General features: G+C 40.2%; 1 protein-coding gene across 1 annotated transcript in view; it reads left to right on the top strand.

Moving 5' to 3' along the window:
* The first annotated feature begins 1381 nt into the window (after window positions 1-1381).
* Window positions 1382-27297, top strand: part of slit3 (slit homolog 3 (Drosophila)) — a 713397-nt gene continuing 687481 nt past the window's right edge. The window contains exon 1 of the mRNA XM_034181986.1: window positions 1382-2042. Within this exon, the coding sequence (XP_034037877.1) occupies window positions 1843-2042 (200 nt within the window). The 5' untranslated portion in view covers window positions 1382-1842. The remainder of the gene's footprint in view (window positions 2043-27297) is intronic.

Raw genomic sequence — 27297 nt, 5'->3', positions numbered from 1 at the left:
ATACACACAGGGTGGGCCAATAAAATGTTACCACTTTTGTAATCCAAAAAGTAGCATGGATTGAACATGTCATCAATCATTGAACTGTGCGCAAATCAAGAGACAAAGTGGGAAACATCTGGTATCAAATGTTAATTTGATGTTTCTGTTACAAGTCTGTAAATAAAATTTTCAAATAAGTTCTCATTTCAAAAACTTGTGTACGATCAAAAAGTGGAAATATTTTATTGGCCCACCCTGTGTGTGTGTGTGTGTCTATATATATGCATATGTAGGTATATATGTATGTGTGTGTGTGTGTGTGTGAGATAGAGAAAGAGAGATTATCTCAAAACACATAAAATACAAAATGAATGTTTATTTTCTCATCACTTTGAACAAATAATCCTTAATGTAGCATTTAATTTGTTTCTTTGGGTTTTTACAGTTTTGCAGTGGCCACAGCTCTGTCTCCTGTGGGTCTCTAAACAACAGCTAAATTGATGTTTTAATTAGCAGAAGTCCCAAAATGGGAGGGAATTACTACATTTGGGTTCCAGGCTTTAAATATATTTATGAGCTTTCCACTGTTCATCACAAACTGAGACACTGGAATAAAAATCTGTTCACAATGTTTGACATCTGGAGGAAAATTCATTTGAAATGAGCTGAATTACAGTCAAAAGCGTTGAATGGAAAGTTAAATTATTTAGCAGCTATAAAAACAAAACAAAACACATTGTTTGGTGTGTGTGAAGGTTTGCCTTTTCAACAACAGAGGGCAGCAGTGCAGCTGGAGCATTCAGTTCATCAATCAGATGCTGGTCATCAATCTGGGCTGAAAATAAATGCATAAAAAATAAACAAGTACTTCAATTTGCTGCTGATTTGTTTTGAATGTTTTTTTTTTTTTGCAATATATATATAAAAGTGGAATCCTAAAATATTTTAATAAATGTCATGATGTAAAGGTTTATGTTCCATTTTATTTTGTGCGTACTCCATCACATTTGGATTCAATCAAATCGAACGCCAGTTCGATCTGCTGGCTGTTAACGCATGAAGGTGTCACGATTCTACACGCCGAAAATGATTTATTTTTGGAGATGACGGGCCAAAGACTTTACAAATCAGATTACATGTGGCACACGAAAGGAAGGTGATAAACGAAGTTTTAAATCAATAAAGTTTGTCCTCCAATGCGGCAAAAACTGAGAATTGTGTTTTTTGTGGGAAAGTTACCGTTTTTTTGTGTGTGTGTGTATGTACGAGACTGAGTGAGAGAGAGGGAGCGAGAGAGAGGGGGGGGGGGGGAGATTATTTTGGTGAACATGTCTAATCTGTCCGCCTCATTCTTCCAACCTCCAGCCGTTCGCGTTGCGCTGCTGCGCTCTTAACTTTTTTTTTTTTCCTGACCGCGGCTCATCTTTCTCTCGCACTTTTTTTTTTTTTTTTTTGAATAATATTCATTTGGAGGATGTTACACCCCAGCTGAACATTTTCTCACAGAAAATTTTGGGAGTCAAGCAGCAGCGGGAGTTTGTGAATGGAGGAGACTTTTACGCATCGACTCGAGTGACGCGCAGCATTATTTAATTATTTTGTAAAGTTTGTGAAAGTGTCGCATCCAAATTCACTTTCTCCTCACTGTTCCTCCGGTTCTTCAATGGCAAAGGAGCGTTTGAAGGAAACTCGTTCTTGAGTCAAACTTTGGTGAACTTTCTGCAGGAGCGACTTTAATTTGATTTAGTCTCCTGGGCTCATTGTCATCACAGCCTCTTCTGACTTTTTTTTTTTTTTGGTTTCCTCCCCCGGGATCCTTACTGATCATCACCCAGCTTCCGTTTGGTTTTGGTGGATATCATGCCTTCGAACGGACCGGGGCAGCGCGCTGCGCTCTGCTGGGTTTGGACTTTGGTTTTTGCGCTGCTGCTCCTGCTGCTGCGCGCTGCGCCGGTGGACGGATGCCCACACAAGTGCAGCTGCTCCGGGTCGCATGTGGACTGTCAGGGTTTGGGTTTGAAAACTGTGCCCAAAGGAATACCGAGGAATGTCGAGCGCCTGTAAGTGTGACTCATTACGCACATCCTAAAGTTTCTCCGCGCGGCTACTGATGGTGCGCTTTTTCTTGTGAGCATGATCACATATTCAGACAGTATTCGAGCTGCTATACACAATTTTTTTTTTTTTTTTTTTAGGCAGTATATTTTTTTAAATCCAAGTTTTCATTAAACATTTTCAGACGCAAATCACGAGTTTAAACTGTGCCCACAACTTTGAGTAAAAACAAAAACCCTGACAACTTAGTTTTCAACTTTACTGTTTAGAAGCGCCTATAAATCGCTCATCAATGTAATTCAACCTTATTTCACATTAAAATACCCCGTCGCACTGCTGATTAATGAAGCTTTGAAACTTCTGAAAAACTTTCCTGCAAATGAGACAAAGTTGGTGCAAGCTTTGTGCCAAAGTGGAAAAACTTTAATAAATGGTGGGGACTGGAATGGTCACACTTTTTGTGGTGATAATTTGATAATTGGGAGCAAAATCCTCTATAACCAATAAAGGTAAAATAAGGCGTACTTCAAGTTACAAGTGCTTCAGAGGGTATTCACCCCACTGCGAACTCGCCCCAGGTGAGGTCACCCCACTTTTTTCAGTGAAGTCACCCCACTCCATCTATCCATGCTTATTTTATTATTATTATTATTTTTTTAATAATTAAGAATGACTAGTTTAAAGTTAGGGAGTGCTCCCTGTTTCTCCCGTCAATGGACTTTTTATCTGACAATTACATTCCTCTACTTTAAAACATCATCTCTCTAACAAATCTTGAGTAAGCACAGTGTATTATGCCACTGCTGTGTATAAATAGTTTATTACATGAACATATCAGGTGTTACTAGAGTGGGGTGACTTCACCTGGAGTGGAGTGACTTCACTTGGGGCAAGTTCTCAGTTAGGTGACTTCACTATGAACCCAAGAAAGCACAGTGCATGTACACTGTGATGATTTAAAGAGTCCATGTATGTTGTGGTGTCTTTTAAAGGGCTATCATGCAAGTACAGGGTGGTTATTTGAAGAGTGCATGTGATAATTTTGATTGTGCATGTACACTGTGACGATATACACTAGTGCATGTATATTTTTTGTGGTAAAAATAGGCTTGTGCATGTACAGTTAATTAAATAGTGCACACACACACGCATTGGTGATTTGGATAGTGCATGTATGCTGTGGTCATTTGCATAAACACCACACCGTACATCTAAAGACATGCAGGTTAGTTGAATTGGAAACTTTGTAATTGTCCAGGTCTTCCTTGCAAAAGAGATCTCGATCTCAGTGGCACTAACCTGGTTAAATAAAGGTTGAATTAACATAGTACATGTAAGGCCAGTTTAACATGCATTACCACCCATTACATCGAAATAGATAAAAGGGTCACATTAGGTAGCTTTTTAAGAATCTAATATAAGTCACCACTTGTTTTCACACAGATGTTGAAGTCTGTATGCAGCAAATGTTGCAGTGTTAAATTAACACTACTGTACAGTGAGTGCATATGGTCATTTTGAAGATGGTGTTGAATCACCTCTTTGTAGTGGTATTAAAGCAAGTTGCTCAAAACTGATCATGTTACGTTACGTAATAATAGAAGAATTACTGGAATTATAGTAGCAACATCTTTTGGAGACTATGTGGGTGTCCAGTTTGCTGTGAAGCTGATTTTGGAATATCATCTATCTGGATTGCAGATATCCTGATTGGAATACCTGAGACCAATCAAGTTCAATCATAAACTGAATTGAGACAGATTTGGAATTATTGAAGAAACTTGAAAAATTATATATTTTTTGCACAAAATGCAAATTGTGTCTTCTTCAAAAAGTGATTTTTACATAAAGAGTGCATACTCCCAGTTTCTACAGTAAGATAACAAAATCTTTCTGTACCATCACCTTCTATTTTCTGCATTATGAATGTCCTTGTGCTGCACCATGGCAACCAAAACTTTGCCTGTTGCCATGGCTAAACAATAGCTGATATCAAGTTCTTTGCTTGGCTGCAGTTGAATCACAGAGAAGGAGTTTTAAAAATGAAAACATATAAAAAAAAAATCCTTCCCACAAGGGATGGTATTAAGAAGTTAAAAAGCTATGCTTTAGCCTCAGAGGTTATTTTCTGATATTGTTGGCTTTATATTGGGATTACATGAAGATACGCTTTTGGCATATACTAGCTGTGTATTGCTATTTTGTTGAGAAACTTGATTATACAACACACCCTGTTGTCATGGAGAGAGAAAGGAACTATAGAGGAAAAAAAAACTTTGTAAATGGCTATAAACATGTTTAGTTCTGCTTTAAAGTTGTATATTTTAACATGGGCTTCAATGGGAAGCTGGCCCTTTCTGGAACCAGCGTCAATCAGCCAGTCAGAACTGCAGCTTTAAAGGTTCCTGCTTGGTTGTCACAGGTTTGTCAAGTTGAGTTGCATCATCAGGAGCTGGTTTCTGAAAAAAAAAAGTCAGTTATTTTACTGCTAAAGAATTTGTTTAAGAGCCTTACTTGCTAATGGTATTCACTCCTGAGGCAGCGACAGATGCTGTTGCTGCCTGTAACCAGCTCTTGACACGTATACTCCACTTTAACTACACACGCATGCACATACCCACCTATGCTGTTAAGGTATGGAAGCGATTATCTGTGATAACGGAGCAGCCAAAAGCCCTGCAGGGGGTCAACAACAGACCTAACCCTGAGACAACAAACACAATCAACAGTGGCTACGCAACATGCGTGCGTGTTGAGGGTGTGTGTGTGTGTATGTTTTTATGCCTACGTGTTTGTGCTGGTGAGTATGATTATGTTTCTGGGTGGACGTGAGTGTGAACACTGAACCTCAGTCCATCCCACAGGACCACTGTGACCTTCCAGGACCTGCTGGCTGCTTTGCAGCAATGCCCCCGAAGACATTCACACCCTACGCAAATAAATAATTAGAGCAGGCTGAGATGGCAAGGCAGGATAAGGGGTCCCTTACCTCTTGTTTCGATCTCTAGGGTGGAATATGTGGGGTAGCATTGCCCCCTCCCGCCCCGTTCCGCCTCCTTCCACCCCAGAAACTATGTGTTTATGTTTCCCTGATTTATCCAGGTCAGTGTTTCAGCTGAGTCCTTTCCTCCCTCATTCCCCATCTCTGTCTGCTTTCGTTTCTTTCTCTCTTTCTCTCCGGAGATATATTTTAGGGAGTGTGAGATGGGAAACATTAAAATGGATGAGATTCCAGTTTTAAAGGTTACGGCAGATGGGGATATTTTTGGAGAGATGAGTATTATTGCCCCGAGCAGGGACTTGGCTTTGGCAACTGGGATAAAATCCATGTGGACAACAGATTCTTGTCAAGATAATTAAGCAAAAAATTAATATGAACGATAAAGGGTTTAAATTCCCTGAACTTTACGACTGACTAACAAAAATTTAATGCATTTAATGCAACAGCTGGAAGGCTTTGGTACCACGACTCTCTGGAGAATCCTTTGGTACCATTGGAATGGCTTTGTGCCCGGTGTGTCCAATTTGGGAGAGTCACATGAGGTGTGGCACATTTTTCTTTGACCATGGTCCAGTGTGCAGCAAACGGAAAAGGCCAAGGTGGCACACACACATCACCTGGCTGCAGCAGGGAGATGATTAGCTTTGGAGGTGGTGATGCAACAGCGAGCTGTCCAAGTGGTTGTCAACTTGGACACGTCCACTTGGACTAACCCATGGTGTTCCACAGTGTGCCGGATGCAGCGGTTTGAGCACGTTTGCCTAGACCTGACCTAACTTGTGTCAGCAAAGCTGCAATAGCAGGATATTGTTTTCACTGGTGTGTGTGTCTGTGGATAAGATAACTAAAAAATGGCAGAGTAGATTTCCTTCAAACGTAGCAGGACTATTACTTGGATAGATATTTCTAGGTGATTAGATTTTGGAGTAGTCTGGCCAAAGATCAAGGTCAAGTAACACATGGTCTGAAAAACACCTTTTTTGTATATCTTCGTAAACCTAGATAGATCACATGTGGTGAGAATATTGAATTGATATCTAGCGGTGATTAGATTTCAGAGTAGTTTGGACAAAGGGCGAGGAAAGCATAGAAACCAAGGAAAATGTGTATTTTTTGTATATCTCAGCAACCAAGAACCCTAGATTGATAATGGGAATATTAGTTCTATAAATATCTCAAGGTGATTAGATTTTGGAGGAGTTTGGTCAAAGGTCAAAGGAAAGCATGGTCTGAAAACCTGTTTTTTTGTATATCTCAGCAAGGAAGAAGACTAGATGGATGATCTGAAGCATAATTGACCAGCACTATATTTTTAATTGGCTTGTATGTATGACTTCATAATGAAATCACACAGAGGTCACATGATGAATTGTCAATAACACCATTACAGACATATGTACTGTATATGTTTCTGTAGATTTTTATTGTGGTGTGTGATGCATGTATGCATCAGATGCCTTTCACTGGTATCATTTTTACCTTGTGCTGTTGAGTGGTAAAATATCTTATTTTCTTACAAGTTTGCAATCAAATAGATTCATCTCAGTTTTTCACCACAATGTGAGACACAGGGAACAACAAATAAATGTGGTGTCATTCTAATTCTTTAGACAGTAATGTCAGTGTTAGGCTATAACTTGATGGCAAGATTACAATGATTAAACATTACAATGTTTAATGTTTAAATTTACTATATGGCCATTTGGATGTTTCTTAGCAACACAATGTTCCAATACACCGAGAGCACAGTGGTGTTCTTCCAGTGTCCCACAACAATTGGACAAATGGACCAGCAGTAGTGCTCCATCAGCAGCTTGTATTTTTAGTATCAAACATTCACTTCTTGTAAGCAGAAGAGTTTGATTTTTCTTTTTGGAAAAACGTTGCTTGAGTTTGAATTTGACATGAAGATGAACTTTAATTTTAAAGATCTGACAATCGGTTTACACTAGACAGGGGTTTGAGCTCTGGATGTATCTCTGCAGTTACTTGAATGGAACATTTTAGTTGATTACATAAATTAATTTACTGATTCCTGGAAATTTTATACAAGATGATATTTGTGCAGCTTTGGTGCATGACTCAGAAGGTTATTGTGAGTTACGTACTCAAAAATATTGTCCTAAGGCATATACATAAACTCAAGATGTGCATCTCTCCCTTATAACATGATACAATAACCTACGGCATATAGATACATGGGCAACAATACAATTCAGGAAAGATACTTTTTTTATTATGGAATGATTACATTCTGTGCAATAGAGTGTGGTCTTGTACAGTTCTCTGTTTAATGTAGGCATTCGCCTTTTGTGAAGACTAAGGGCCCTTGGGCAAGGTCCTTAATTCCCTGCTCCCAGGTTGTAGTGAGCGCCTTGCATGGCAGCACCCCGACATTGGTGTGTGTGTGTGTGTGTGTGTGTGTGTGTGTGTGTGTGTGTGTGTGTGTGTGTGTGTGTGTGTGTGTGTGTGTGTGTGTGTGTGTGTGTGTGTGTGTGTGAATGGGTGAACGCAAGGCATTAATGTAAAGTGTTTTGGGATTCTCATATAGAATTAAAACGCTATATAAATGCAGTCCATTTACCATTTTACTATTTATAATAAGCTAAAAGTGAAATTGCTTACCTTCAAAAACATATTGCATAAAATAGAGTGGACCTTCTTCAGGCCTTTTTACTTCTGTGGTACAACACATTGGCGATGCCTCTGCTTGCCTTTTGTTCACCACTTCAAGTTTCAAGTTTATTTGCCATTAGCAGTATTAAAACCACATTGGGAAAAAAAAGGTGCAAGGAGCTCAAAGTACACTAGCAAGACATACACATACCACTTGAGGCAGCACCACATACAGTAGCAGAAAGTGTAGCTCAAAGTTCAGAAGAAGAAGTCAGCTGTTGTGACCATAGCATAAATATGTAGCATAGCATAAATTTCCTATTCTAAATCGGTATGACAGTAATATAATGAAGGCAAAGTCTTTGACCAAGCAACGTTTGTCTCTATTGAAAAATACTGAAGTTGTTTGATTGAAATTCTGTAAAAATTGAAGATTCACTTGGGCAGTATTATTTTAATAATTTTCTTCAGGGGTTGATGATTTCATTAAAAAAGTGATGTTTACACAACATAAGATATTTATTCTCCTGACTTATGTGACACCGACAACCCGTATAACGTATTAAATTGCAATTATAGAAAATACTGAGATATTTAATGACAATATCATAAAACAATATTTTAATTCTATTAAACTAGATACTTATGCTATGTACAATGTAGAAATATTAATTACAGGACCTCTAAATATAAATAAGCAACAAATTAGTAACAGTTTGCGGTATTTCTATATGTAAAATCTTCATTATAGTACCTGCCATTATGAATAAGCAACAAATTACTAAGAGTTCATACTATTTCTATATGTATCATAGACATTTGATTCTTTCTTCAAGATCTGTAATCAATGTCACAACAATATATATTATTTATGCGTAATTCACAAACTTGATTATAAATGACTAATTACCACTAAGCCCTTTTTAAGAAGCTAATCCATTAGATCCTCAGATTTCATCTGCTTCAATTACTTTTACAGCTATCTGAAGAATACAGGATTACTGCACATAGTATAAGTCTGCTACCTATTTTTTTGTGGATATTAGCCCCTGACTTACACTCCAGTCCAGTTGGTGGCGGTAATGTTCTGTAAGCTGGTTGCCAACCGCCATTAAATGTGAAGAAGAAAAATAAAGTCAGATTTCGGGCAGATTTTTTCCGAACTACTTTGTTGATCGAAGCTACACAGTTATGGCAGTAATGCGGCTCGCTCAGTGTATTCCTTCGTCAACTTTTCACTGGTGTCCGGTGTGATGATGTGATGCCGTTTCTATGTGTTTGCAGGAAAAAGTTCTCCCATCATGCACCTCATTCTCTCCCATCATGCTTCCTGTGTACTTCCCATTTTAACTTCCTGTTTGCGGTGACGAACGTGTACTTCTAGTTTGCGGTCATGGTGGAAACTGAGTTGGATGGACTATGAACTCACTCGCGCTCCTCTATCATCCTCGCTACGCTCAGCAGGTCCGTCGCCTCGCGCGCTGCTCAGTATTAACAAATTGTGAACCAAACATAAAGTTCAGACAATAACTAATCAAAGGACAAATATAAGTTCTAAGTCACATGACCTAATGCCATAACCAATGATGGCGCCAGATTTTGAAAATAGTCCGTTTCTGTCACCTCTGGCTGTGAATTCCAAGCAGGTAGTGCACCAGTCAAACGTGCAGATGGAATATTTTCAAACGGTCTGTTTTATTCAGTATTGTAAACAGAGCATTTGGAAAGGTTAACGAGAGAAAAACACTGGTGGCCACAACAGATTTACACACGCACACGTGCATGCGCTTGCCCGTGCCCTTAGAGGCGGTCTCACAGATTACCTCAGGCCAGTCAATTCCATAATGTCCTCCTTGGGAAGCCACTTGAGACCTCATTTGCATCTAATTTGAGTCGAGGGTTTTTCGGGGGGGGGGGGGGGGGGGGGGTTAACAGGCTTAACAAGGCTGAAGAAAATGGATTGAAAGCAGGGACAGTTTTTCTCTCCTGGGTCCAATTCACACCCGCTCAACAGGGAACACACACACACACACACACACACACACACACACACACACACACACACACACACACACACACACACACACACACACACACACACACACACACACACACACACACACAGGATGAGTTTTAGATATTCACACTCTAAACCGCTGCTCAAACCACTATAAAACATCAGGAAATTAACTCATTCGCCAGTTCATTAGGTATGCTACTTCAACATTTCATTAAGGGAAATACAGCATTCAGACCCCCCCCCCCCTCCCCAACCGTCACCCTGCATTTCATACCACTGTCACGCAATTAATTTGTGCCCCTGTCATGAAAAGCACCCCATTTTCGTGACAATATCACAAACCCATAGACAGTTGTGGGCACAGTTCCGATAATCCAATAACCTCTAATTATCGAAGATAATGTTTTCATTATCAGATTCTCTTTTTAGATAACTTTAAAAACCACTATCGGACTAATTATCTTGTGATAAATTTTTGTCTGATAATTTTTAGACCGATAACATGGTAAATAAAGCTGAACAGCTACAAACATTTATAAAATTTAAAATCAGTTGAGCACCTACCTGTTAAATGTTTTGTAGCAGATGTGTAGTTCTACCCTCTGCAAAACAGAGGAGAGCTGCTTCTAGAAGAAACCTCTCTATCGTCTGCAGGCAAAGGAGAACTGGTCACCAAAAAACCCCCCTCATTTCTTTTAACCCCATAATGATATGCAGGCAACATCACCCAAGTCATCCAGAGGCATACATTTTTAACTTATGGTTCAAATTTTAACCAAACTAATTTCGGACAAGTTATTTAAATTAATGTCACCTCTGAAGTTTTATGAAGTGAAAATATCATATATATGTTTTAGTTTTAAAGTAATGCGCTAATTTTTAAGGTTTTAGTGTGGACATGCTGTGTCCAGGTGCATTATGGGTGATAGGGTAATCTCAGTACCTTCGCGACATGAGAAATGCATTTCAGACACTCTGGTCAGGCTCCACGGACAACAGCATTAAACTCTAGTGCCTAACATTCTCGTGAATATATTCTCTGGGTTTATAAATGTTGTTATTGTGTTTGCATTTATTAAATTCCATGCATCTTAAATGTAGCAGACACGGATTATCTGGAATTTTGTTTTGGCAAGTTTTTACGGTCTCTACTGCCATCTACTGGCCAGTAGTGTTGTTCATGGCAATATTCAAACTGAAGCTAGGCTGATATTTTCAATCACTGTACTCGGTTCCAGCTGAAACTGTACCACAGACCCGCACGGTGTAACAGTTCAGAGCGCCCGATTTTCACACACATTGTAAGTTCAAAAACCACACGTCAGACTCGTGTTTCCAGAAGCAAAACGTAAACAGAAGCTTTTTTAAAATTTAATTTACATTACTTATTTTTTTACAAAAACTCGATGGGAGACATCAAAGTTTAAAAAAACATTACAAGACAGGTCTGCAGTGTTTGCACCTGCACAGTGCGAGAGGTTGGATGCTTGTAGCACTTCAGCAGCGGGATACCCTCACGACAGCCGACCAGAATATGAAATAAGTTTGATTTTCATCTGACCATACGATCGTCGATCAGGAGGTGGTCGTGAGATACTAAACGCAGCTTGTTACTCCATATACTAAACAATGCAGGACGCGCGATTAACCTGAAACTCGGTGCGATCCAAAAAATTCTTGCACAAATGAAAAATCAGCTGAAAAAGGGCCAAAACTTGCACAGTGTAAACCCATCTTAAGTACTGAACGTCTGGCACCAGTAGATCATGGCAGTGTTCTATTTATTTTTGACACCGGTTACATCAGACGGTTATCTAATTACTTGGCTTTTTTTTTTTGAAAATGCCCGTTTTTACAAATTAAAAAAATGGAATATTTTACAAAAGCACATTTATCTGTAAACACCAACACACGACACACCTCACATTGTGTTGGTTTACATAATGAATGACTCAACTAAATCAGTGTTAGCGGAGGCACATTTTACCCAGAATTCTTTGAGATCTGTCTGTGTTTGTTACAAAACTTCAGAATTAGTGCATTATTCAACATTAAAAGATATATGTTATATATAACTTTGTACAAATTACAGAATTTACATTAATGGAGTTATTCTACCACTATTCATTTTATTTATACACCAAACCATAACTCAGCATTGCTTTATTTTCCAAGACCTCCGCCTGACGGCAGCATTGTGATTGAGTAGAGAGTTGAGCTTCATGGCTCCTCTCAGCTTGCTTCTGTGCTGGAAGCCATGTAGTAAACAGGAGCTTCCAGCAGGGGGCAACATGTTCAAAGACAGAAGTGCTGGCTCACTGTTTGTGTTTGCTGTTGCTTTTGATGCTTCCAGAAGCGATCGTGGTGTTAAAACTCAAAATCAGTTTGTTAGTAGTTGCATGTATACCAGAGACAATACTGGGATTTATCGGTTATCTGTAACTTCTGATACATTTTTGGGTGGTTTATCATTTTATTTTTATCAAAGATAACTTTTCAGTTATCTGATTATCTGTTATCGAAGTTAATTTTTTGGTTATCTGTGCCCACCACTGCCCATAGATTAACTAACTTTTCGTAATGCCATCACAAAGTGCTGTGAGACTGGCTTGATAAGAGACATGATGACCACAATCTGCTGAAATTCAGACCAAGTGTCCAAAGGTGGAAGAGAGATTTCAGTTACTTTTAGAGTAGTATGACTGCTGTTGCTAGACGGGCTGGTTTGAGTAGTTCAGAAACTTCTGATCTCCTGAGAAGTTGACGTACAACAATTTCGAGGAGAATAAGTAGCAGTTAAGTCCTCTATAGGACCCGAGGCTCATCCCCAAATCTCAACCATCTCTAGGGTCTACAGAAAATGTCTCAAAAAGCAATAAATGAAAATACATTGCTTATTGATGACAGAAGTCAGAAAAAATGGTTAGACTGGTTGAAGCTGATACAATGGCAGCACAAGAGCATCTCTGAATGCACAATATGTTGATCCTTGACGCACATTGAAATGATGCCTGTGGGGCCTTTCATCAGGTCATCAGTGACACCATCAACGTCTCCAAATCGACAGTGGGCTGAATCATAAGGAATATTACTTTGGCACTTATGAGCGGACAGCAACAGGTACACATACAGAGATAGACACAGTGAGAGTTACCGTAGCAACACTGCATGCCCATATATGGCACACATATGAAACCATCTTTAAACTAAATGAAAACGATGAAATAGGAGCGCTATTCCTGACCAGTGCATCAAAAGACATACAGGCCAGGAAAACGAAACAAACAACCCCATAAATCTCTTTATTAATACCGTAAATGACATGTTTTCTTCTGTGCGAGTGGAGAAGACACAAAATCAATGCATCTTTATTATTTTGGCAGAATCTTTAGAATTTCACGGGTGTGGGTGGGACAGGACATACACATCATGGGAATGGGTGGGAGTCTAACAGACATGTTACGGTTGTGACCAATCCGGACGTAAACAAAACTTTCTTTGCAATGGCAGTTGCGAGGCCACAATGCCCGTGAAAATCATTGACTAATGTAAGACGGCTAATCTACAAGTTTAGCCATCAATGTGAAACGGTGATTAGATGAATAATGTTGGGTGACTAACAGTAGTCAACTCAGTAAGTTTAGTAGACTAAAAGATTAGACGGCTCTATGAAACCGGGCCCAAGCTTATACTAGCAATGCATAGCTAATAAAGTGGCGACAGATTGTGTATTATTGTCACTTTGTGCATGGACTTTTGCTCATGTTGCTGTGGTTGTGAATTCATGAGCTCCGAAGCGGGTCCAGTGTGCGACCGGAGATGGGGTCTGTACATATGCAGTATGTTGGACACACATGTCTGCAAATAAACAGAAGCTGCGAGTGGCCTGGACTGATTTTACACAAACAAGGCTCATTCTCATTTTTAACAGGCTGCTTTTCTCCGCCTTCACCATTGGAAGCATTGACAGTTTTTTTTTAATAACCTATGTCTTCCTTTAGTGCAGCAAATAACTGAAACAATACTTCACATGGTGATACAAGCACCAAATCCAGTACAAATTCTCCTTAGACATTGCTCTTTTGAAAAAACCGACAGACCACTTGAATTTTCAATAGGCGGCCACGTAGGGGTCAATTGAAGAATTACACAGGGGTTAAAATATAAAAATGATCCAATCATATTGAAAACAATACCACATAGTTATAGTTTGGACTATTCAGTTTGTACAGGGGTCAAAAGTTAAAGTTGCTCCAATTTTAGTAAAAAATGGTGCAAATTGTTGATTGAGCTACTTGGATTAATAAATGGAAAGTTTTGACTGTGTTGAGTGCTTGGTCTCTAAAGTAAAGGTTAGATAATGGTGACGTCCCCGTAACGTGATAACTACGCATGATACATGGTGCAAACTAATCCTTTTTGAAACCCTATTAACTCAACCAATAATTTCCACCACCTTTGAACAAAATTGGAGCAACTCTAACTTTTGACCCCTGTACCAACTGACACTGAACTTTGTCACCATTCTTGTTATTTTTACCCCATAACTCTGTAGAATTCAGTCATACATATTCCAAATTATACCTTTTTGGAATCTTTACAATCAGACATATAATGTGGTATAATTTTCAATATGACTGGAGCATTTTTATATTTTGACCCCTATGTAATTCTTCAATTTACCCCTACGTGACCGCCTATTGAAAATTCAAGTGGCCTGTCGTTTTTTTTTCAAAAGACTAATATCTAAGGTGTACTTTTGCCAAATTTGTGCTTGTATCACCATTTGAAGGATTCCTCTGTAAATATTCTGTTATCTGCTGCACTTTCATTCTATAGCTGCATCTGGCCCAGTTTCCTATGTTTTTATTTCTCTTCCCAGTTTCAGTTCCATCTTATTTCCACCTCTGCTTTCTGGCATCACTTTACGTCTCCGTGTTGTATCTCACTGCCTTCCTTTCTGTCATCCTCCCTCTGCTTTCTGCCTTTATTCTCCGTCTGTTTTTTCTCATCCTTACCTCGTGACACCGTGTGTTTTGCCACCACTCCCAGTGTGACCTCCTTTGCCTCGCGCTCCGACAGGCACAGACTCAGACACCTACAGTTGGCCAGCAGCTTCTGTCTAGTGGAGTTTTCACAGCTCCCATTTCCCATCGTTCTGCCAACCCAACACGCTGCACAACAGCACAATTCCTTCTGTGTGTGTGTGTGTGTGTGAGATTGGGACTGTACACAGATCAGTGAGTGTACACGTGCACACTAAAGCACCAGCTTGTGACCCTTATCAAAGCTTTGTGTTGAGTGGACAGTGGCTGCAGTAACCACCACACCCTCAGCAGTTTTCCACCACAATCTGAACTCAGCGGTGAACTCAGCAAGAACACTGTAAAAACCAAAACCTGAAATTGCTGGTCTTCCTCCGGGGAAGCAGAGCGGCTGCTCTACTTTGCTTATGCTTGATCCTGTTAGATCGCAGAAGCTAAGCAAAGTGGGGCCTGATTAGTACTTGGATGGGAGGTTCTTAGGAAGACCAAGAAAAACTGGAGAACCCTCGACAAAAACACGGGGTCAGCCAAAAGACAAAAACACCTCTGGGTATGCAGAACAAAAAAAAATATATATATATATATACAACCACTGGCAAAAATTATGGAATCACCGGCCTCAGAGGATTGTTCATTCAGTTGTTTAATTTTATAGAAAAAAAGCAGATCACAGACATGACACAAAACTAAAGTAATTTCAAATGGCAACTTTCTGGCTTTAAGAAACACTATAAGAAATAAGGAAAAAAAATTGTGGCAGTCAGTAACGGTTACTTCTTTAGACCAAGCAGAGGGGAAAAAAATATGGAATCACTCAATTCTGAGGAAAAAATTATGGAATCATGAAAAACAAAAGAACGCTCCAACACATCACTAGTATTTTGTTGCACCACCTCTGGCTTTTATAACAGCTTGCAGTCTCTGAGGCATGGACTTAATGAGTGACAAACAGTACTCTTCATCAATCTGGCTCCAACTTTCTCTGATTGCTGTTGCCAGATCAGCTTTGCAGGTTGGAGCCTTGTCATGGACCATTTTCTTCAACTTCCACCAAAGATTTTCAATTGGATTAAGATCCGGACTATTTGCAGGCCATGACATTGACCCTATGTGTCTTTTTGCAAGGAATGTTTTCACAGTTTTTGCTCTATGGCAAGATGCATTATCATCTTGAAAAATGATTTCATCATCCCCAAACATCCTTTCAATTGATGGGATAAGAAAAGTGTCCAAAATATCAACATAAACTTGTGCATTTATTGATGATGTAATGACAGTCATCTCCCCAGTGCCTTTACCTGACATGCAGCCCCTTATCATCAATGACTGTGGAAATTTACATGTTCTCTTCAGGCAGTCATCTTTATAAATCTCATTGGAACGGCACCAAACAAAAGTTCCAGCATCATCACCTTGCCCAATGCAGATTCGAGATTCACCACTGAATATGACTTTCATCCAGTCATCCACAGTCCACGATTGCTTTTCCTTAGCCCAATGTAACCTTATTTTTTCTGTTTAGGTGTTAATGATGGCTTTTGTTTAGCTTTTCTGTATGTAAATCCCATTTCCTTTAGGCGGTTTCTTACAGTTCAGTCACAGACGTTGACTCCAGTTTCCTCCCATTCGTTCCTCATTTGTTTTGTTGTGCATTTTCGATTTTTGAGACATATTGCTTTAAGTTTTCTGTCTTGATGCTTTGATGTCTTCCTTGGTCTACCAGTATGTTTGCCTTTAACAACCTTCCCATGTTGTTTGTATTTGGTCCAGAGTTTAGACACAGCTGATTGTGAACAACCAACATCTTTTGCAACATTGCGTGATGATTTACCCTCTTTTAAGAGTTTGATAATCCTCTCCTTTGTTTCAATTGACATCTCTCATGTTGGAGCCATGATTCATGTCAGTCCACTTGGTGCAACAGCTCTCCAAGGTGTGATCACTCCTTTTTAGATGCAGACTAATGAGCAGATCTGATTTGATGCAGGTGTTAGTTTTGGGGATGAAAATTTATAGGGTGATTCCATAATTTTTTCCTCAGAATTGAGTGAGTCCATATTTTTTCCCTCTGCTTCGTCTAAAAAAGTAACCGTTACTGACTGCCACAATTTTTTTTCCTGATTTCTTATAGTGTTTCTTAAAGCCAGAAAGTTGCCATTTGAAATTACTTTAGTTTTGTGTCATGTCTGTGATCTGCTTTTTTTTCTACAAAATTAAACAACTGAATGAACATCCTCCGAGGCCGGTGATTCCATAATTTTTGCCAGGGGTTGTATATTATATAATATATATATATTTGGCCATATTATATATTATATAATTATATTATATTATATTATGAATTATTATTATTATTAAACTATGAATGTGATGTTCTTTGCTCCCACAAACCGTTTTGAGTGTATTGATGAGATTAGCACTTTTTTCAGTCTGACTCCATCAGGGGCGTGGCTAACTACGAGGGCTGTCAATAAAGTATAGGTCCTTTTTATTTTTTTCAAAAACTAAATGGATTTCATTCATATGTTTTTACGTCAGACATGCTTGAACCCTCGTGCACATCCGTGAGTTTTTCCACGCCTGTCGGTGACGTCATTCGCCTGTGAGCACTCCTTGTGGGAGGAGTCGTCCAGCCCCTCGTCGGAATTCCTTTGTCTGAGAAGTTGCTGAGAGACTGGCGCTTTGTTTGATCAAAATTTTTTCTAAACCTGTGAGACACATCGAAGTGGACACGGTTTGAAAAATTAAGCTGGCTTTCGGTGAAAATTTTAACGGCTGATGAGAGATTTTGAGGTGATACTGTCGCTTTAAGGACTTCCCACGGTGCGAGACGTCGTGCAGCACTCCCAGGCGCCGTCGTCAGCCTGTTTCAAGCTGAAAACCTCCACATTTCAGGCTTTATTGATCCAGGACGTCGTGAGAGAACAGAGAAGTTTCAGAAGAAGTCGGTTTCAGCATTTTATCCGGATATTCCACTGTTAACGGAGATTTTTTTTAATGAAAGACGTGCGGACGGGTCCGCGCGTCGGGATGCAGCCGGCGCGGTGTGGTGGCACAGGAAAAACACCTCCGTGTTGATAACCATTTGTAAAATCCAGGCGGCTTTTGATGGCTTTCAGTGGAGTGAGTATATGAGAAATTGTTTAACAGCTGGACATGTTCCAACTTGTCCTTAAGGCTTCCAACTGCGGTGTTTTTCCTGTGGCGGAGCGTCGCAGCGGCTGTGAGCCGACGCTGCAATCCGTCCGCACGTCTTTCATTAAAAAAATCTCCTTTAACAGTGGAATATCCGGATAAAATGCTGAAACCGACTTCTTCTGAAACTTCTCTGTTCTCTCACGACGTCCTGGATCAATAGAGCCTGAAATGTGGAGGTTTTCAGCTTGAAACAGGCTGACGACGGCGCATGGGAGCACTGTGCGACGTCTTGCACCGTGGGAAGTCCTTAAAGCCACAGTATCACCTCAAAATCTCTCATCAGCTGTTAAAATTTTCACCGAAAACCAGCTTAATTTTCGAACCGTGTCCACTTCGATGTGTCTCACAGGTTTAGAAAAAATTTTGATCAAACAAAGCGCCAGTCTCTCAGCAACTTCTCAGACAAAGGAATTCCGACGAGGGGCTGGACGACTCCTCCCACAAGGAGTGCTCACAGGCGAATGACGTCACCGACAGGCGTGGAAAAACTCACGCATGCACACGAGGGTTCAAGCATGTCGGACGTAAAAACATATGAATGAAATCCATATAGTTTTTGAAAAAAATAAAAAGGACCTATACTTTATTGACAGACCTCGTACATTGCACATGCACATTTTGATGCCTTGTTATGTCTGCCAAGGATGTAATAAAATCGTCAGCGCCTATTGATTTGTCTGTCTGACTGTTAGCAGGATTACATCAAACAAGCTGCACATATTTTTTAATAAATTTTCACCTCTAATGGAGTCTTCCATGGCCTATTATCTATCTGTGGTTATCCAGACCTAGATTCTGGATCAAGATTTCACTTTATGTAGGCTTTAAAAAAAAAGACTTGACAGATTCTCACCAAATTTGCATCACAGATAGATATTTGGCCATGGAAGACTCCACTGAATGTTGGAGGTGATCCGGATCCAGATTGGCAGACGTCAGAAATCTCGGATTGCTCTTGTCTGAGTTAAATGTTGCTATGTATCAAATATTTTTCTGGATCTCAGTTCCAGAATATACTCTGCATCATCTCCAAAACTGCATCAATTATTGTCTGGAATATTATCTTTCTGCTCATCCAGTGTCTTTGAAATCTGTTCATTATTTTTTGAGTATCCTGCAAACAAACAAACGAAGAAGCACATGCTGGTGAAAACATCTTGTCCTTGTCCTAGGTAATCATGGGCGTAAGAACAATTTTTAAAAATGGGCAGGACAACTTTGACACGGTCTAACAAACGCAATTGTAAAAAAAAAAAAAAAAAAAAAAAAGACTATGCTACGAGGCATGTCTAGCCTGGACTTGTTGGAGAAATGTTACTGAGCACCAAAGCTTCTGCATGTAACGGTGGTCACCAGGTGGTGCTATGTAGCAAATAAACAACACTCACCAATACCCAAAGATGCTCTAGCAAAGAAATGCTTGAAGCTTTGGGTTTTGGCCTCATGGTTAGAACACCTGCCTCCCATGCTGATTGGGTGTTTGAGCCAAAAATCCTAAATCGCCATAGGTGGCTCGTCACAGGTGATCATCAACATTGCAAAGAATGAGTTTGAAATCAATCAGTCGAACATGGCGAGTTATGGCAGGATTCCCATACATACATAATTTTTTTTTTAATTTTAATTGTGCTACTTTAGTATTCTTTTTTAATTACAGAGCTGATTAGTGACTCTGTGTGTCTTTGACAAATATGTAAGTCAGCAGACATGATTTGGTAAGTGCTGACTAAAAGCCATAATTCACTTACTGTGGTCTTTCCTGTTATCGTGGGTATGATGGTGATGCAATGCATCTGAGGCACTGTTATTGCTGTAGCAGACAACTTTAAGGTAAGAAGTTAAAAGCCACAATGAGCTTGCTGTTCTCAGACATCCTCTTAATGTCACGCCTATCATCTGTAGCCATTTTGTGGTAACCCGTTTGCACCCTTCCAACTGTGTTTGATTCAGTAATGGCATGCCAGATGGCACGGGTGAGGGTAACCAATATTTAGGCTCCTAGTTCTAGGTCAGTGGGTGATCTTCTCTTCCCCCAAGTTGCTTGAGTGTGCTGGCAGCTGACCTGTCTGTATAATGACTTTGTATGTGCCAAACAGCCAGCCAGCTGGCACTGACAGCGGGCGCTGCCCTTCTGGGAAACAGAGCTTACTACACACAAAGTATGCACATGCATGAAATGGGCACAGAGGTACATAGAGTGCATCCATTCACAGCGCTGCACTTCCCACTTTTTTAAAAGATGTTACAGCCTTATTCCAAAATGGATGAAATTTAATTTTTTTCCCTCAAAATTCGGCACACAGTACCCCATAATGACGATGTGAAAAAAGTTTTTTTTTTTAGATATTTGCAAATTTATTAAAAAGAGAAAAACAAACAAACAAACTAAGAAATCACATGTACATAAGTATTCACAGCTTTTGCCATGAAGCTCAAAATTGAGCTCAGGTGCATCCTGTTTCCACTGATCATCCTTGAGATGTTTCTACAGCTTAATTGGAGTCCACCTGGGGTAAATTCATTTGATTGGACATCATTTGGAAAGGTACACACCTGACTACATATAAGGTCCTACAGTTGACAGTGCATGTCAGAGCACAAATCAAGCATGAACTCAAATGAATTGTCTATAGACCTCTGAGACAGGATTGTCTCGAGGCACAAATCTGGAGAAGGGTACAGAGACATTTCTGCTGCACTGAAGGTCCCATTGAGCACAGTAGTCTTCATCATCCATAAATGGAAGAAGTTTGGATCCACCAGGATTCTTCCTAGAGCTGGTCGCCTGTCTAAACTTAAACTTAGTCAGGGAGGTGACCAAGAACCTGATGGTTACTCTGTCAGAGCTCCAGCATTCCTATGTGGAGAGAAGAGAACCTTCCAGAAGGACAACCATCTCTGCAGCAATCCACCAATCAGGCCTGTATGGTTGCATGACCAGATGGAAGCTACTCTTAGTAAAAGGCACATGGCAGCCCATCTGGACTTTGCCAAAAGGCACCTGAAGAACTCTCAGACTACGAGAAACAAAATTTTGTGGTCTGATGAGACAAAGATTGAACACTTTGGTGTGAATGCCAGGCGTCACGTTTGGAGGAAACCAGGCACCATCCCTACAGTGAAGCATGGTGGTGGCAGCATCATGCCGTGGGGATGTTTTTCAGCAGCAGGAACTGGGGGACTTGTCAGGATTGAGGGAAAGATCAATGCAGCAATGTACAGAGACATCCTGAATGAAAACCTGCTCCAGAGTGCTCCTGACCTCAGACGGGGGTGACGGTTCATCTTTCAGCAGAACGATGACCCAAAGCACACACCCAAGATATCAAAGGAGTGGCTTCAGGACAACTCTATGAATGTCCTTGGGTGGCCCAGCCAGAGCCCAGACCTGAATCCGATTGAACATCTCTGGAGAGATCAGAAAGTGGCTGTGCACCGGTGTCCCAGACTGAACCGTCCGCCCCTAAAAATTGGTCCACCATGCCTCCACTGTGCATGCGTCATTTCGGAGCTCAGCAGCTCATCTGAGACAGAGTCTCTTCACTCAAAGCTATCAAATGGATTAATGGGATTATTAACCATCAGATGGCAAGGTAAGACCTCTTAAATCATTCTAAAGTCAGTTTTAAACAGATACTCCGTGACGCTTTTGAAATGACCGACACGCAGGGAACGCATCAGGTAGCAGCTCGTGTAGCTGCAGCTCTCTGATCTCTTCCTCCATCTTTTAGGAGGAAATAATGCTGAATTTATGTGGAAATGATTGTACAAAAGCTTTAGATATCTGTCGCTGAGATAGATGATGACTGGAGTGCAGTTTGAAGCAGAAACAACGTGATAATCGGTGAATCGCGGCTGACACACAGAAATGACACATGCACACTGAAGGCAGGGTGGAGCGATTTTTAGGGGGGACCGTTTGGTCGGCGACACCGACACTGCCCATCCAACCTGATAAAGCTTGAGGGGTGCTGCAAAGAGGAATGGGCAAAACTGCCCAAAGATAGGTGTGCCAGGGTTGTGGCATCATGTGAAAGAAGACTTGAGGGTGTATAGTCCAGCAGTTAAGGGATAGAATCGTGCACTTTTTTACAAAAGCATCAAACTTTGTCCAGGGACTCTTTAGGTTATATTAAGTCATGTCAAAGTGGGAGACATTTGATTTAGCCCTGTATCCTGCTTTTTTAAAAGGGTGTTTGCATGTTATAATACAGTGTATATTTTGCTATTCATATGACAATACGATCATATGGTTATTATGTAGGGGGCCAGTGATCAAGATTGGACATTGTTAAGCTGAAGAGAATGGCTACTGCAACTAGTGCAAAGCTATACTGAGCTTATGTGATCATGTATAGTCCGTCGTGCGGCGTCATACGTCGTAGTACATCCTTATACATTAGCAGGGTGGTATGTTTCAAAATGGAAAGAGGTACAGGACTCATTTCAGGCCTGTAGGGATCTTTAACAGGCCTCTACCTCTGAGACATAAGATTAGGTCACTGTGATCTTCCTAGCATGAAAGCTGTAGAGAGTAGTTCATTAAAAATATTCCTAAAACATTTGTGCATATCTAGGAAGTTTGCCAACCAGTTATTTACAATGTTTTCAGTTAAAAAATATGGTGATAATCGTCTTAATACCAATAACATAAAATAATAATGATAACAACAACAACAACAATAATAATAATGGTTATGGCCATAAAAACAAAATTGATTTCTTGTAATTAATAAACAAGTATTTCTTTCTGTTCAAACACTGTTGTTATTTTAGAGTGTAAATATGTTAGAGTGCATGAGTAGCATCTTTCCTTTGCCCTATGCTCGCAAACAGCTATATTGCATAGGTATATTGATATTCACAATGAGTTACACAATATTTAGTCACTTTCCCTAGATTAACGCTTTTTCTAAGAGTGTAAGCGCACTGAAGTACATTCAAAACATCCCTGCTTAGCCTTAATACATTTTTCATAACCTTCAAGTTTATATTATGAACTTAAAAAGACATTTGGATAAGAGTTTGTCATGAATTATATGCTGTAGAAGGCTGAAAATGGTTATTCTCTTAAACCCAATTTTTAGAGTGTAGACGTTTATGGATTCAATGTCTCCCGATCTTATATACTTCAGGACACTATAAAGTACCTCTGATAAAGTTTTGGCGCTTTTGTATAAAAGTGCATGATTCCCCTAAAATTTGTCCCTTAGCCACCGGACTAGTAATTGCTGCCAGAAGTACATTAAAGTATTGAACAAAGGGTGTGAATACTTATGTGCATGTGATTGCTTAGTTTTTTGTTTTTAATAAATTTGCAAAAATCATTCAGTTGTTTTCAAACTTCTTTAAATAGGGTATTTGTAGTGGCTACAGCGTGGAACTAGCTTGATTGTACTCCATGGAGGTAAGAATTTGAAGCCGAAGCAACGTTTGTTGTGGTTTCAATCATTTCTTTTGTTTTTGGTAGGTTGCCAGGTCTGCACTTTATGAGCCAGCCTGTTAGGTGGCAAGCCGAATTAAGCCATTGCATCCAGTCTTTGCACTTTTTTTGGATCAAGGGGGATCATAGCAGAACGGCGCCCTATGGAATAGTCCTGTTACCCATTATGGATTGTCCGGAAATTAGGTGGAGTGAGGCATTGCCAAGATGAGCACCATTTGAGACTCAATCCCGCTCTTCTGAAAGCCTATGGGTGACCTCATGTAGGGTTTGTTCACTATATACTGTATACAGTTTCTGGTCCTCAGGAGTACACAATGTTACAAATGCAAATTGATTGCACACAGAAATGGGTCCAAAGGCACGTACTACGTTCCAAAAAATAGCTTGCCAATATGCATGCAGTGCACACTGACAACCAGGCAAATAGACAAACACACTCTCATGCTTTCACCAGATTAAACATGCAATTGGATGTAGATGGAAACTTTGACATAAAGCAGCCGAGCGAGAGAGAGCCTGTGTCACAGAGAAAGTACCGCGAGTCACGAATGACCTTCCGTGACTTTCTGCTCAAACAGAAGTCCTCAGAGCAGACTTCAGTGTGTGTCATTCTGCAGCATTCGTGCATCTGTGTGTGTGTCTGCAGCACGCTCGGTCGTGTGAACTTAACAAGCTATGCCACTGTTTTGTTAGGCCACCGTCACCAAAGCAACACATTTTATACCTTCTGCAGAGACTCTGTCTTTTCTGTGTGGCCCTGCACATTTATGTGTGCACATATTTGTGTTTGTCTTGCATGTAGGAGTGTGTGTGTGTGTGTGTATTACAAGTTTGATATTAATTATCTCTTTTCGATGCAGTGGTCTGCCAAGTTCAATGTGACAGACTGTTTATGCTAGTAGCTGGAAGCCCACAGAGAGTTTGGTCTACGTGCTATGCTTGTGTGTAGGTCTCATTATGTTGAAGGTAACAAACCTGTGAAGGTATTTTTCATTTCCCACTTTCTTGCTGTTGACGACGTCCTGACTGAACTACTTGATTCGACTAAAGTGAATTATGTGTGGTCGACTCTGTTCAGCCTGCCTGTCTATGCAGAAACACTGGTCGCTTTCTACAAGCACTAATGGAAGCCTTTGTCAGAAACTGGTCTTAACGGCCAAAAGACAAAATTCACAAACTGACACCTCAGACTGCAGCAACCAATGAGGTGCTTAAGTTTCTTGTTGCTTCAACTGGGCATTTGTCCTGAAAATGGATACCCCTGCCCACCCCGCCAACCCTCTACCTCAAAAATGCTTGTTTTATCCTCATACTCTAGTGAAAGCTCATCTTGTTGTATCCTAATAATCACTGAGAGTAGAGAGTAGATTTTGGGTTTAAACTGTGCAGTGACCCCACGTTTCTATTGTCCCGTGTTGAACACACTGGAAATACCTGTGGTGACTTTTGACTCTGATGAAATGGACCCTTGTTGTATCTGAATAGCAACTAAAGCTACACAGCAGATTTTTGGCTTGAATTATGCAGCAACCCAATGTATTTTGTTACGCATTTGTCCTGAAAATGGACCCCCACCACCCCATCAGAAAAGCATTTTATCATTTGGACACCAATGAAATCAGATCTTGCTGATTCCTATAAAATCACTGAGGTTAGAGAGTAGACTCTGGGCTTAAACTGTACAGTGACCCTAAGTTTCTATTTTCCCACATTGAACGTACTGTAAATGTCTGTGGTGATCATTGACTCTGAAGTGGACCCTTAGGATGGGTTAAGAGGATGGGTGCAGAGGACAAATTTCATTGTATGTCTGTACAATTGTGAATTTCTACACTGTGAGATCAATAAAGTCTTATCTCTTATCTACAATGACAATAAAGGCCCTTGTTCCTGTATGTGAGTAGCAACTGAGGGTACAGAGCTGATTTTTGGTCTGAATTATGCAGCAACACTGTGTTTCTTATTCCTTCAACTGGGCATTTGTCCTGCAAATGGACTCCCCATCACCCCTTGCCTCAAAAAAAAAAAAAAAAAAAAAAAAATCCTTGGACCCCAATGAAATCAGATCTTGCTTTTTCCCGGTAATCACTGTGGCTAGAGAGTAGGTTTTGGGCTTAAACTGTACAGTGACCCAAAGTTTCTATTTTCCATGTTGAACACATTCTAAATGCCTGTTGTGACAGAACCTTGCTGTATCTGATTAGCAACTGAGGCTACAGAGCTGATGTTGGGCTTGAATTGTGCAGTGACCTCAAGTTTCTTGTTCCTTCAAGTGGTCATTTGTCCTGAAAATGGACACCCCATCACCCCTTGTTACATAAAAAAAAAAGAAAAAAGAATATCCTTAGACCCCAATGAAATCAAATCTTGCCATTTCCCAATAAACACTGAGGCTAGAGAGTAGATTTTGGGCTTAAACTGTACAGTGACCCCAAGTTTCTATTTTGCCATGTTGAACATATTGGAAATGCCTGTTGTGACTTTTGGCTCTGATGAAATGGAACCTTGCTTATCTGATTAGCAACTGAGGCTACATAGCTGATTTTGGGCTTGAATTTCGTGGCAATCCCAGGTTTCTTGTTGCTTCAACTGGCCATTTGTCCTGAGAATGGACACCCCACCACCCCTTGCCTCAAAAAGGTGTATAGCCGGGGGCCAGAGCAGGCAACATTGAAGGAAATTTGAAACTGCTGGCTAAGGCTAAGCGTAAATTTGGTAAGATTGTAATTCACGTCGGCAGTAATGACACCCGGTTACGCCAATCAGAGGTCACTAAAATTAACATTGAATCAGTGTGTAACTTTGCAAAAACAATGTCGGACTCTGTAGTTTTCTCTGGGCCCCTCCCCAATCGGACCGGGAGTGACATGTTTAGCTGCATGTTCTCCTTGAATTGCTGGCTGTCTGAGTGGTGTCCAAAAAATGAGGTGGGCTTCATAGATAATTGGCAAAGCTTCTGGGGAAAACCTGGTCTTGTTAGGAGAGACGGCATCCATCCCACTTTGGATGGAGCAGCTCTCATTTCTAGAAATCTGGCCAATTTTCTTAAATCCTCCAAACCGTGACTATCCAGGGTTGGGACCAGGAAGCAGAGTTGTAGTCTTACACACCTCTCTGCAGCTTCTCTCCCCCTGCTATCCCCTCATTACCCCATCCCCGTAGAGACGGTGCCTGCTCCCAGACCACCAATAACCAGCAAAAATCTATTTAAGCATAAAAATTCAAAAAGAAAAAATAATATAGCACCTTCAACTGCACCACAGACTAAAACAGTTAAATGTGGTCTATTAAACATTAGGTCTCTCTCTTCTAAGTCCCTGTTAGTAAATTATATAATAATTGATCAACATATTGATTTATTCTGCCTTACAGAAACCTGGTTACAGCAGGATGAATATGTTAGATGAGTCAACAACCCCGAGTCACACTAACTGCCAGAACGCTCGTAGCACGGGCCGAGGCGGAGGATTAGCAGCAATCTTCCATTCCAGCTTATTAATTAATCAAAAACCCAGACAGAGCTTTAATTCATTTGAAAGCTTGACTCTTAGTCTTGTCCATCCAAATTGGAAGTCCCAAAAACCAGTTTTATTTGTTGTTATCTATCGTCCTCCTGGTCGTTACTGTGAGTTTCTCTGTGAATTTTCAGAACTTTTGTCTGACTTAGTGCTTAGCTCAGATAAGATAATTATAGTGGGGCGATTTTAATATCCCACACAGATGCTGAGAATGACAGCCTCAATACTGCATTTAATCTATTATAGACTCAATTGGCTTTGCTCAAAATGTAAATGAGTCCACCCACCACTTTAATCATATCTTAGATCTTGTTCTGACTTATGGTATGGAAATAGAAGACTTAACAGTATTCCCTGAAAACTCCCTTCTGTCTGATCATTTCTTAATAACATTTACATTTACTCTGATGGACTAC

Source organism: Thalassophryne amazonica, chromosome 11, assembly GCF_902500255.1.
Source record: "Thalassophryne amazonica chromosome 11, fThaAma1.1, whole genome shotgun sequence".
NCBI classification, from domain to species: Eukaryota; Metazoa; Chordata; class Actinopteri; order Batrachoidiformes; family Batrachoididae; genus Thalassophryne; species Thalassophryne amazonica.
This window is presented reverse-complemented; position numbering and strand designations above follow the sequence as displayed.